Source organism: Pseudochaenichthys georgianus, chromosome 16 (genome assembly GCF_902827115.2).
Source record: "Pseudochaenichthys georgianus chromosome 16, fPseGeo1.2, whole genome shotgun sequence".
In the NCBI taxonomy this organism is placed as follows: Eukaryota; Metazoa; Chordata; class Actinopteri; order Perciformes; family Channichthyidae; genus Pseudochaenichthys; species Pseudochaenichthys georgianus.
The window spans coordinates 47,638,032-47,651,820 of record NC_047518.2 but is presented as its reverse complement, the minus strand read 5'-3'; the positions used below and the strand labels follow the sequence as shown (position 1 = coordinate 47,651,820).

At 40.7% G+C, this 13,789-nt stretch overlaps 1 protein-coding gene across 1 annotated transcript; it reads right to left on the bottom strand.

Annotated features, from left to right (window-relative positions):
- Positions 1 to 6,730: 6,730 nt before the first annotated feature.
- Positions 6,731 to 13,346, bottom strand: LOC117460752 (oocyte zinc finger protein XlCOF19-like). The gene is made up of 2 exons (XM_071206033.1): positions 13,211 to 13,346; positions 6,731 to 8,265 (listed from the first exon to the last, which is right to left on the bottom strand). The coding sequence occupies exon 2, from the start codon at positions 8,018 to 8,020 to the stop codon at positions 7,391 to 7,393; it is 630 nt and encodes a 209-aa protein (XP_071062134.1). The 5' UTR covers positions 8,021 to 8,265; positions 13,211 to 13,346; the 3' UTR covers positions 6,731 to 7,390.
- Between the last annotated feature and the right edge of the window lie 443 nt (positions 13,347 to 13,789).

Genomic DNA, 13,789 nt, shown 5'->3' with positions numbered 1-13,789 from the left:
AAACATGTTTTTTTCTGCTGTAAAGTTGGGCATTTTAACATGGGGGTCTATGGAAATTGCTCCTTTCTGCAGCCATCGCCTATCGGCCAATATATGAACAGCAGTGTGTGACACTTCCGTATTGGCTTCACGGCTCTACCCCACAGTTTGCCGCTTGCTTCATACACACACAACACAACATTAGAATGAGCTTTTATCAACGCCTACATGATGATAACCTGTCAACATGACATTAATACAGAGCGGGCAGAACTCAAATCTAGCTCCAGTGCCGCACGAAACATGTTTTCGATGGACGAGAGGGAAAATGGAACGCACACGCTATTTGTTGTTTGTTTATATCACGGTCTGTTCTTCTTCACGGTCTGTTCTTCTTCTCTGTCTTGTTGTTGCCTCTTTTGAATGACGAATACACACTTCCGCCGCCTGCTGGTAAGGAGAGTTATTGCCACTCACGCACTGAAGTCTTTGCGGTGTGTTCCCGTGCGACACATGGCCAAGACACAGGAGAACACCGCGACGCAACAGCCGACGTCGGCGAGTCCTCTGGTGACTGCTTGGTGTGTCAGGGCCTTAATAGGAGTATGTTTGTACACGTGCCCTTAAATTATTTGGCTTCTCTACAAACATTTCAAAACAGTCAATGATGGAAGTGCAGTTGCTAAAATTATCCCTGAAACACATGGGCAGATTAACCTGAACTTGATCTTTTGAGGGCCAAAATATAAGTGGTGACAGTCTGACATACATGACATCTAAAGTAGTGTTGAACATTCTGACAACACTGCTCTTAGACATATGAAAAAGATAAACACAAAAACATAAAGGTAAGTTAAAGAGCCTGTGACACGGTTTTCCCCCATCATCCAAACCCATCAATTTGAGTACATATTGTCCCCTTGAAAACAGTTACTGAACTGATTTTGGATATTTGTACTTTGATAACCATTACTCTGCCCTTCAATGTTGACAATTTTCTGGATCTTCTCGCGGATTCTTCAAGTCCCGCTAAATGATGGGTGACATCATTGCGGGCACAGCGCTCCAGCTGCACCGTCCAGGATCCCAGCTTCTGCATGTAAACGCACGACGGCGCACACAGCAGCAAGCTCAGACAGCGATGACAGGTTAATGTTGAACGTGTCTGAGAGCTCATGAGGCTGAAGGATCGGTTTATGTTGTATCTGTTAGAAGTTTAGGAATGAGGTGCGTCAATATGGGCGATCATAGGTCATGTAGCCAGTGGTGGAATGGGACTAAAAATCATCCCGGGACTCTCGACCGGCCCACTTCGGTACCGCTAGTAAATTGTCAACGGGGGGAGTGGGGGATGTCAGGGGCGGCGGGTGCTGTAGATAGTAAATGTAAATATGTAAATATTTGTGTCACTGCATCCTGGTAAAATACAAATATAATGTATAATGTCTGTGTCTTTGACATTAGCGCTGCTAGCCACCTGTGCCCTGTACTACGAAGCCAGTTCAACAGACCCTGGATATGTTTGAGTAGCAAACAAACTAACAACAACAAACTAACACACGAGATCTCGCTAAGCGGTCCTACGACGCTGGTTATCAACTCGGTAAATCAAGCCAGGGTTTATCTCTCCAGCTGAGAGCGCGTTCACGTCTAAGACACGAGTGGATCTGACTTTAATTACATTTGTCTCGAGTGTTTCGTCAACATAATGTGTTAAATAATACTTCTGCATACAGTCTGTGACACTGTGAGTGTTGCACGGCCAGATGAGGCTGGAGAAGCTGACTCAGATATGGAAATATATGATATATTATGATATTATATGATCGATGATCTGATTGATGATGTAATATGAATGATAAGTGCGACACGTCGGCGTCTTCTCTGCATACGGCAGTTTAAACTGTATTTCCTTTATCCTGTAATATGACTTGAGAGATTTAAACTCCGCACACTGAGTTGATCTCTTTTCTATAGACGCCGGAGGCGGGCAGCGTCAGGTAAAATAAGTTATTTAGCCTTCTCAAACCTGAGCCTCACGCGCCGCCTATGGGGGATGTGCTAGTTACTTATCCGACCGGCCCACTTCGGTACCGGCCCATCGGGATTCGTCCCGATGGCCAGTCCGCCACTGCACCCAGCCCACGTAAACTGTCAACGGGGGAACGGTGGACCTAGTGTCCCGATCGGAGCGGGAATAATAATAATAATAATCCGTGCATTTTATCCATTAATTTCCCCAACATTGTGGTAAAAAAAACACACGTTTAATCCATGTTGTTGGTGTACTACAACTACAAAAAGCATCGGTTTCTTTTCTCATCAGGAAATGCAGACCGGCTCAAACAAACGATTTGTAATCATCATCCTCAAGATCATTTAATGTATCATATGTTCGCCGAATTGACATGAAAGCACTAATAAATGTAGTTTCATCCACTTGAGTTTACAACCACAAAAATAATCGATTTGTTTTTATATCACATCCGACGGGAGGAAATTCAGCAGCTCTCACTCCCAATTTTTAATCCTAATGTAATCATCATCTTCACCACGATCATTTATGTTTATGTCGCCGAATTGACATGAAAGCACTGACAAATATGAATATACTGTAGTCAACTTCATTAAAACGTTATTAACGTGCCTAATCTCAGTAATTCACCATTTCTACGCATGACAACACACTTTGTCCGTGTTTGGCTCTCGAAGCGTTCCCGCATTGACGTCACTTCCGGCTTCCCCCAAAACTTCAAAATGAGTCGAAGGAATTTCCCCGCGATGTTCGAAATTATTGATATTTAACGGAACGGTATCGCTTTTTCTTTTTTAAACTGACGGTTCGAGATTACTAGTAGCCCAATATTTCATTGCACAACAGTTGTTGGGATGCTGTCACAGGCTCTTTAAGCCTCATTCTCATCAGTGTTAATAAAAAAGCTATGAAAGAGAGTCAGTCTTGGACCGGCTTTCGCAAACCCAGACAGGAAGCCAAAAACAACCATCATTTTAGCATAGGCCTGTTAGTTCCTGTACCATCTCATCATTTCCTTTGAAGGCTTCTTCATTGAAAGACAGCACATTAACTTTGTCCTTAAGACAATTAACCTCAGCTCTTAATAGTGCACAATTGTCAATGCCTTGACTGTAGCTTGGCAGGCTGCATTTTGAGCATGGTTCCACAATACCTGAGCTAAGAATGGCTTGAGAGTAACTGTGGTCATCTTTCACACATTCTACCTGTTCAACTAAGGTGATGTCAAGCCCAGTGGCATCACTGGTGCTGGAAGGTGCCACATTCTCATGGTCACTATCAGGAACCAAAGTCTCAGTCCGTTTCCTTTTCATCTGCTGATGCTCAAATCTGCTGGTGGCATCGATGCTTCTCTGCCGCTGTCCAGCTGACGTGTGCGCAAACAGGCTGGGATGTAGTCAGGACTCATGGGGTTGTCATTTTTTTCTTCCTAAGCAGACAGAGGCAAACATGGTAGAATATTAATGTGTGTATAAGGCCTCCTAATAAGATAATGACAAGTATTACGATCCTTAACTTAAGTAAAAGTAGCAATAATACATGTAATATAAATACACAAGTAATTTAAGGCATGCATTCAATAATATTGAGAACGGCAATTTCTTTCTCAGTTTTCACCCAGAAAGGTGTCTTTTATTCAAATGCAGTCGGTTTCAAGCGTAAAGGAACCCAGAGCAAAACTAATGCAGTCTTTTCAAAACTGGGAATATTTTACTCGTGCTATGTTACCATTACACTGCTAACGGTAATTATTATTCGGCAACTGAATTATCTATGTTGAAGTATTTAGAAAACGTATTTCTGACAAAATAAGCTAATAGATAACAATAAGTGAAGAGCTTACCGGAAACAAAGTGTTGACTACACAATCTGGAGTTAGATGTCGGCTGCCAGTGATCCCTTCTGATGGCAGCCAGCCATTTATTACGACGGTCTAAGTCTTTGGGGATCGATACAAACTGTAGTCCGGGGTTCCTCTGGCGACTATTGGCACAGCCCACAGCTCAACAAATCCCAGGCATATCCACAAACTTTATTATTCACGACGTGTCTTTCTCTGTTGCTTCCTCCGTGTTCTCCGTTGTTGTAATGACTTGCTGTGACCGGACACCAAAATGGCGGCGCTAGAATACAGTGATGTCACGTGGCACCCATGAATTGACTGTATGATCAGTATGACAGATGAACAGATCGCCACTGGGCTTTCAACTAAAGACAGCCACGCACAAACTGCGGCATGTGTACGGCTCCTTATCTGAAGTGCCGGAGCCGCGTTCTGGTGCTCTCCGTCACGTGAAGAGCAGCTGATTTGAAAAAACAAACGAGAGAGGCGTCTGGTTCAGAACCTTTTTCCTTAAGTGAGACTCTTTTCTTTTCTGACTTTATGGGTATTTGACTTTATATTAAATATATAAAAATAAGAGTGCAGAACATCTAATACACTTCACTATGAATCCAGAACAATACAACTGCAGGAGTTTGGATACAGCGAGATGTTTGCATGCATTTTGAGCCGATTTGGGCAGAATCACGCAGAGTGGATCGTGTTGTTCATCCTATGTAATCTATATGTAAAGACAACAGTCTAATTATTTAAGATAAAGTTGTGAAACAATCTCAATAATTGGCAGCAACAATGTAAGGTTTTTTGAATGCATAAAAGGATGCATGTTGAGATAGGAAGTTCTAATATGTTAAGAGAAGAGCATGAATATTAAAAAATAAAAATACAAACTCTTTTGGCTCCTTCCTGTCTGGGTCTTTCTTGGCTTTGCTATCTTCTAGCTCTATTCAGGTTTTTGGAGTTTTTTTCTAGCTCTATCCCTGATCATTTTCAGAGCCTGAAGGCTATAGAGCAGGGGTAGGCAAGTAAGTTTGGCCTTGGGCCAATTTTTTGCTGAGCCACAAGATGGCGGGCCAGAACATAATCAAAGCCTATAATTCAAGGAATTGATTTTGGTAAGAGGGCGCAGCGCCCCAAAGCCAGGGCTATTATCTGTATTTTAATAGACTTATCTTTTAAATTGAGCTGTATTTATTGTTCTCTTCAAAGTTTATTTTTCTCTGACATTTTAAGGAGGATGGTCCTCCCTTTCCTCAATGGACGAGCCTCCACTGAGTAAAGTAGAGTTACTAACTAGGTAGCAGTGTTATTTAATATACTTTTATTCTCATAAGTATTGTCAAGTTCTCTGGGTTTTTGGCATTTATTTGAGTGTTTGCCCACATTTGAGAGGCTTGAGGGGCAACAGAGGACGCATGGACAACTGGAATCCTTTTTCCTTTTCTTTATTTCAACTTTTCAAGGACACATTAGGATTCTTTCATCTTGAAAACATTTAAAAAATATCAAAGGACAAAATAAATCAATTACAGCATGTTTTGCTTTGCAATTTAATATATTATAACCTAAATTAATCAGTAACCTAACCAAGTATTTTACTCAAACTCAATGTATTTAATAGTTAAATAAGTACTTTAATTGACCTGGTTCCCCACAACCACACATTTGCCTTATGTGACCCGCTCTATCGAAATCAGTCGGAAGTCGCAACGGCTCATTTCAAAATAAACATGGATTTGCGTAAAAAAATAGTTTTTCGGGGTTCGGGTGTTTTGTTTGATTTTAAAATAAACAAAGTCTTGGCCTTCAGAATATGAAAGTTTTATTTCCAAAATCACACAATAAATACATGTTTGAAGCTTGTAAAGGGAAGATGACAGCTCTCCCTCGCCACTCTGCTCTTCCACAGCGCCGCTTCCTCCCCTCCCATAATAATTTTTCAATAAATGATTCCACAAACAACAAACAACATAATTATTACATTCAAACAAACTACTTGTAGTAGATGAAGTTCATTATTCAAAAGTTTACATTAACTTTGGATAATAACACGGGAGAAACGGATCCTCCCTCTCTCCTGACAGCCCGTCAGTTTCTCATGCAGCGCGCTAAACAGTGGGCGGGGCTTCAGGTGATTATGCTGCAGCTGATCTGATCTCTCTCTCCGTCTGGTTACACTTCACTCGCGTTTATGTCCATATCGATCAGATCCAGCTCTCCTGATCGGCCTTTATAGAGAGCACCGATCAAACTATTAAGAGTGAATATCAGCCGATAATGACTGGCGGCCGATCGATCGGAGCATCCCTAATTATTACCAGACATGTTGACCAGCAGGTTTTTGAATTTACCGGTTTTTAATTAATTTTACCAGATAAAAACCGGTAATTACCGGCTAACGGAAACCCTGATGTGCGACTGTCGGTCCTATGTTGTAAAAAAAAAAAAACTATTAATATTTTATTTTTGATTCTCAAAATTATGGGCCAAATAGTATTGCTGGCGGGCCAACAATGGCCCGCGGGCCGCCTGTTGCCGACCCATGCTATAGAGCCTTCAGGCTCTGAAAATGAGCCGCCTTTTGCAGTATTGCTCTGTTGGCGTTGTTTAGACAACAAAAACAGAATGAAGCTCTCATTTCATAAACAATCTTTGAGTACAGACACCGTCCTGCAGAGAGCACACAACCCAACAGCACGTTGTTGGTCTAGCATCACTTTACAAAACGTTAGCATTACGACACTAAGACTAGCTGGTCCCTTGTAAAGGTGAGTCAGCCTTAAATGAGCAGTGGGTGATCAGCAGGTGAAAGGCAGGACACAGGAACTTGGTCCTGAGGAGATGTAACAATTATTAAACAAAAAATAGTCGAGTCAAGGAGTCAAAGAAATGAACATTTGTGATTATTAGTGAATTGGTTGCAGGTGGGTGAAATCAGGCTTAGGGAGTAACGTATTATATGTAACGGCATTAGGTCATCAGGATACAAAATAGACAAATGTATTCCCTTACCAACACACTTGGTCTTTTTAAACGATTACGCCATTTAAATCTTTTGTCACAAACTTTGCAGATCTATTTTTCCTCTCCTGTGTGGATTCTCATGTGTATCTTTAAATGTCCACTATGTGAAAAAGCTTTCTTACAGACTGTACAGCTGAATGGTTTCTCTCCTGTGTGGACTCTCATGTGTGACTTTAAATTTGCACTCTGAAAAAAAGCTTTCTTACAGACTGAGCAGCTGAATGGTTTATCTCCTGTGTGGATTATCATGTGGTCTTTTAAACTTCCACTCCGTGAAAAAGCTTTCTTACAGACTGAGCAGCTGTGTGGTTTCTCTCCTGTGTGGACTTTCATGTGTTCCTTTAAATTTCCACTGTGTGCAAAAGCTTTCTTACAGACTGAGCAGCTTTGTGGAATCTCTCCTGTGTGGATTATCATGTGCTCCTTTAAACTTCCTTTCTGTGAAAAAGCTTTCTTACAGACTGTACAGCTGAATGGTTTCTCTCCTGTGTGGACTCTCATGTGTGACTTTAAATGTGCACTCCGTGAAAAAACTTTCTTACAGACTGAGCAGCTGTGTGGTATCTCTCTGTGTGGATTATCATGTGCTCCTTTAAACTTCCACCATGTGAAAAAGCTTTCTTACAGACTGTACATGTGAATGGTTTCTCTCCTGTGTGGACTCTCATGTGTGTCTTTAACTGTCCACTATATGAAAAGACTTTCTTACAGACTGTACAGCTGAATGGTTTCTCTCCTGTGTGGATTCTCATGTGCGCCTTTACATTTCTACTATGTGGAAAAGCTTTCGTACAGACTGAGCAGCTGAATGGTTTCTTTTCAGCACTACGTTGTGGATCACTGACAGATTCATGTCTATTTTTAAGTGAGTTTGAGCCTGATGCAGGTTCTCTGGTCTCTTTCCAATCAGCACTGTCTTCAGTGTCAGGTTCAGAAGAGTCTCCAGTGTCAGGTTCAGAAGCGTCTCCAGTGTCAGGTTCAGAAGCGTCTCCAGTGTCAGGTTCAGAAGCGTCTCCAGTATCAGGTTCAGAAGAGTCTTCAGTGTGGTCCTCAGTCTTTGGTTGTAAACTGCTCTCTGGATCTGAGTTCCTGGCTTGTTCTGGTCCTCGACAGTCATTTCCATCAGCTTCTGTTTCCATGTGTGCAGTTTGTCTTTGATGAGGCTGAGAGGACTGAGGTTTCTCTTCATCATCTTCACTCTTCACAGGGCCAGGAGTGAAAGTGGACTTGGTGATATCAGCCTCCTCCAGCTCCTGAAGCTGCTCTCCCTCCTGTTCCAGCTTAATGTGTGCGGGGGGCTCTGGGTCCTCCTGGTCCAGACTGGTGTTCCACTCCTGCTGGTCATGGAGAAGCTCTTCTTTAACCACCAGCAGCTGCTGGACGTCTGCAGGAAACGGGAAACACAGCCAGAACAAACTGTTAACTGTTAGCATTTAAAAATCTCATCACCATTACAATGTAGGGGTGTAACGGTACACGTACCGAAATTATTCGGTACGGGCCCTTCGGTTCAGTACACGTGTGTACCGAACGAATATAACGTTAAACGTAAACAATTGAGAACGTCAACAACTTTTTGGAAGTAATCTCAGGTGCTGCGTCGCAGCATTCAGAGTAATTTGCTCACATTGTGTTCAACGCCTCAGAGCGAGCAAGTAATTTCATTGGACGAGAGGCATACTATGAGAGCTGGTCAGAGGGATGCATTCAAATGTAGTCAGTAATTTGAGGAACTGTCGAAATGGCGAACGCAGATAAAGTTGAGCTTGAAAATCCTCCAGCATCATTGAAGTCTCCGGTTTGGGAACATTTTGGTTTCGCAGTTACGTACAAGGATGACGGATAAAGACAGGTGGACCGAACCAAAGCTGTTTGTCGGCATTGTTCAACTAAAATTGGTTTACCCGGCTGGCAATACATCAAACTTGCACACTCATTTGAAAAGGCTTCACCCGAACGTGAATATCACCGGTACCAAAAGACTGAAGTGCAAACCCAACTCCCACTAGCATTTAAGCCTCCACCACTCGCACTTTTTCTTTAAAAAAACATGAAAATACAATGACAAGCAAGTCCTAATGTCAAACTGGCTGCTTAGGTAGTACAGTTCAAATACAGATTATTTCAGTTCATCGAAATGCTGCACCTTAATGTTTATTTTATTATATTTTGTATTTATTTGAGTGAATATTCATAGTTTAATAATAATTAAAAACCCAAAACTAATAGTTTATGTTTTGTGAGTACGAGTACAGTAAAGTTCAAATACAGATTAATTCAGTTCATCGAAATGCTGCACCTTAATGTTTATTTTATTTTGTATTTATTTGAGTGAATACATTATTCACAGCTTAATAATAATTAAAAAAAAATATGTTATGTTTTGTGATAATTGTTTCTGCTGTACCGAAAACGTACCGAACCGTGACCTAAAAACCGAGGTACGTACCGAACCGAAATGTTTGTGAACCGTTACACCCCTATTACAATGGGAGACATTTTGCAGCCCCTAATTAATGCCTTTTCACATTATCTTTCTTAGTCCCACCTATTGTGTATTTTTGTTGGCTCAAGTCACCTCATGTAGCCCAGACCCTTTCCACTTCCAGTTCAAAATGTAAAAGGGTTTTTTCTTCTGGCGTAGCACTAGCCGCAATGTAAACAAGGAATTGTATTTGGGATCGTTCACAGATACACTACGCCTACAGTATAGAATGAAAATACTGTTACAAATTAAAATCCTGCATTCAAACCTTATTTAAGTAAAAGTATGCAAGTATTAACAGAACATTTGACAGCACCTTCCTATGTAACAGTAATGATGGTGCAGTAAAATGTTCCCTGTCAGTGTTTAATTTATGTTGTTTCTTGATCATTGTATATGTTGCATTTTACTGCTGTACATGTTCAAAGTTGCGCTTGTATAAATGATTATAGATGAGGGAACCTGCTAAATGTTCAAATATGTGTGTTTTTTATAAACAGTACCTGTCAAAAGGTTGAACGCCTTCTCATTCAATGTTTTTTGTTTATTTTAATGTGTTTCTACTTTGTAGATTAACACTGAAGACATCACAACTATGAAAGAACACATATGGAATTATCTAGTTAACAAAAGTGTTAAAAAAAAAATCAAGAATATGATTTTTATTTTAGATACTTCAAAAGTAGCCCCTTTTGCCTTGATGACAGCTTTGCTCACTCTTGGCTTCTCTCAGTCAGCTTCATGAGGTCGTTACCTGGAATAATTTTCTATTAACACATGTGCCTTGTCAAGAGTCAATGTGTGGAATGACTTGCCTTCTGAATGTGTTTGAGACCATCAGTTGTGTTGTGCAGAGGGAGAGTTAGTGCACAGTGGAAAGCCCTATTTGATTGCTGTTGTAATCCATATTATAGCAAGAACCACTCAATTTAGTAAAGAGAAGCGACCGTACATGGAGGTGCAGAGCTTTCAGCATAGTCCTGCTGCAATACCTGCTTCTTTACGCTGTAAACAATAAATGAAGTGGGCTGCGTAATGTTGTCACGCTGGCTGGCATTCTTTATACTTTGCGCAGGACCATATCTCTGGAACCCATTGGTCGATTTGTGTGATTTACACCTTTTTCTTAACCATCAGAACCAATAGAATCGATGGGCAGTTCCCAAATCTACGTAAACATTACCATAGCGGACGTAATAGAGAAGCAAACTAAGGATATCTGAAAGTGCAAGCCTGGACGGCAATACTTTATACCGAGGATATTGCCATAAATATGATGATTGATTATCAGTAAAACATTCTACGTGACACAAAGACATTGGATTAACCTTGAGATGCGTTTTTATTCCGTTGAACACAACTTTTGATCACAAATCAAAAAAGGTAAGACGTAATTATTGTAATATTTTTGGAACCGGATGTTGTTTACTTTCTCTTTTCTGGCTGATAGCTCCAGGAATTCGAGGTCTTACAGTGATGACATTACATGTGTGGAATCTGTGGAGTCTCAGCTTTAAATCGTATATCTTGTTTGTGCTGTTAAGATAGTAATAAGGGCATTTCTACCGTGTGTTGTGTGTAAAAAAGCGTTAGCATTAGTTAGCATTTTTTCGCTCAATGCTAATTCAAAGGCTTGGTATTACTCTTGTGTTTTTTTTAGCTAACAATTGTTCTTATTGTCAGTTAGCGGAGTTTCTTACCTTTAAAAGGGTATGAAACATTAATAGTTTCATAAATGTTAAGAAGCCCTGAGACATGTGAGAAAAAAAAAACTGTGGGAGGGCTCCACTGGGGGGACCTTCGGGCTTAACTGGTTAAAGGTGGGGTAGGTACGTTTGAGAAACCAGCTCGAGATACACTTGTTATATTCCATGGAATGCTCTTAACATCCCGATAGCAATGAATATTTTAAGTGCTTTGACAAAAAAAAAAAATCATAAAACGTCATCTGTGGAAGCCGTAGTACTGTAAAAAGCACGACCAATCATCTGAGCCGGCTAAAGTAACTGGATGGCCTACCTGCCTGTCAGCCTTCCATCTGTGCACAAACTTATCTCGTGCCCTCATTGGTCATGTGCGCGTTTGTGTGTGTTGGGGGAGGGGCTCTGTAAGGAAGTGGCAGATTTTTCCGGTTGTGTATTTTCAAATTCTAGCACACTCCAGATGGTTTCTCAGCTGTTGTCCAAACTTTCGACTGTGTCTAATACTAGTGTATATCTCTCTAAAAATATATATATTGTATATTATACAGAATATATTATAAATACAGGTTGGCAATAATTGATTGATGAGATTTTACATTTAATTTATATTAATGTTTTAATTACTTAATGACCTTTGTACTAGTTCCCCTATTCTTTATCAAGTAACATTTTAGATTAGATTTAGATTTAATTTATTATTGTGTTCAAATTATTGAACATATTTATTAGGGATGCTCCGATCGCCAACTTTGGGGCTGATCGCCAATCGCCGGAATCAGTATCGGCCAATACCGATCGCTGATCCGATCGAGTGGGCGGGGCCTATGGGGATCTTCCATTTAAAGTGATGTTGAAAACTCAGTTAATGGGGCTCATTCACTGGAGCTTCCACAAACAACATAATTATTACATTCAAATGAAGTACATTATTCAAGTTTACATTAACTGTGGATAATAACACGGGAGAAATGAGCAGAAGCGCTCTCTCTCCCTCTCCTGACAGCATCTCATGCAGCTCTCTGATCCAGTAATGAGTGACCTGACAGTGAAGAATAAACATATGTATAACTAGTTTAGCTTGTTCCAGAGGTAGATCAAATAGCTGTGTCAGTGTGTTAGGTGTAACTCTTTGTGTGTGTTTCACTCACCGGTCCGTCACAGCGGGTGGAGTTGCAGGATTTCTGCTTCACACACGTTGCATAGGCTACCGCTATTTTGTTGTCCTTTTCGACACCTTAAAATACTGCCAGACTGGTGAAGCCATTTTGGCGAGCTTGTTTTGAGAAAAGTGTATTTTACGTCATCATTTTACGTCATGCGATCGGCTCTCGTGATCAGCATTTTTAGAGAGCTCGATCGATCGGTAGAGAGTGAGTATCGGCCGATCGATCGGAGCATCCCTAATATTTATTCATTGATTTCTTTATGAATTATTATGTATTGAATTAATCCAAAGTATTTGTTTTTATTTGCTTTTACACATTTAAAAAGAAAAGGTGAATAAAGAAGCACATTAAAGCTAAAGTATCAATGTATGTCACATTTAACCAACTAGTGCCCACATGCATGGGTCATATTTAAATCAGTACATTAAATGGCATATTATTCAATGTTGTAGTGCCGGGAGATAGGAGTCGGAGGCGGTGCATCGAAGGTATGTAGCTGGCTTTAATGAGCAGCAGAAACGGACATGTTGTTGGGTCGCAGCCCAGGAAGACAAGAGAAAGAAACCAGGGGGACACATAATATATAAATATATAGGTTACAACATATATGTCCGTGCGGAAACAATACCCCCAACCTGTAGTTCCATGTGTGAATGATGTGTTAATAAGTGATCACTACACAGTATGTATTTTTTGAAATATATTTATTTTGGCAGGTTTGCTCTTCCGTAATACATTTTAATTATTATAATAAAGTACATGTGTATAATAATACTTACATACTTTAACTTAAATAAGATATGAATGCAGTACTTTAACTTGTAATGGAGTATTTTCACAGTGTGGTGTTTGTACTTTTACTTCAGGATCTGCTACCTGCAGCAAGTGCTGATAAAGGGTCTAAAGTGTTATTCATGTGATAATAAAGTGCTACTGAAGAGTGTAAAGTGTTAATTAAGGGTAAAGGAAACAGACCTGCTCTGTGGATCCGAAGCTGAGGCTGTAAAACAGCGTCCAGAAGCTTCTGGAGTCTCTTGTTCTCCTCTTTGGAAAGAAACAGCTCCTCCTCGAGCTCTGCTATTGTTTGTTCAAACAGAGCAAATATCTCTTCACTAGCAGCAGTGAGTCGCTGCTTCTTCAACGACAGCAGCATCTGGACTTTACTCATGTTTCCTAGATCAGCTTTTCCTGCAGACTCCGTTAAACACACCGTTTCTCTCTGCATCAAACTCTCAATCTGACGAGTGTTGCTAACGTGTTTCCAGCTAGCATGCTAAGCTAGCTCCTGTAGTCCGAGGTAAACGCTCCAGAAAAAAGAGCACACAGTCCATTCGGAGGTTTATCCAGACACACAGACGATGGATCAGTAGAGCTGGAGCTCACACACACTTTCTCAGGAACACAGAGAGAGAGAGAACCGTAGCGACGAGACGCCGCATGGATCCAGGTTCTGGTTCTGGTTCTGGTTCTTCTTCTTCTTCTTCTTCTTCTTCTCGGTTCTTCTTCAGCTTTCAGGTGCATACCGCCACCTACTGTACAAGAGTGTGTATCACC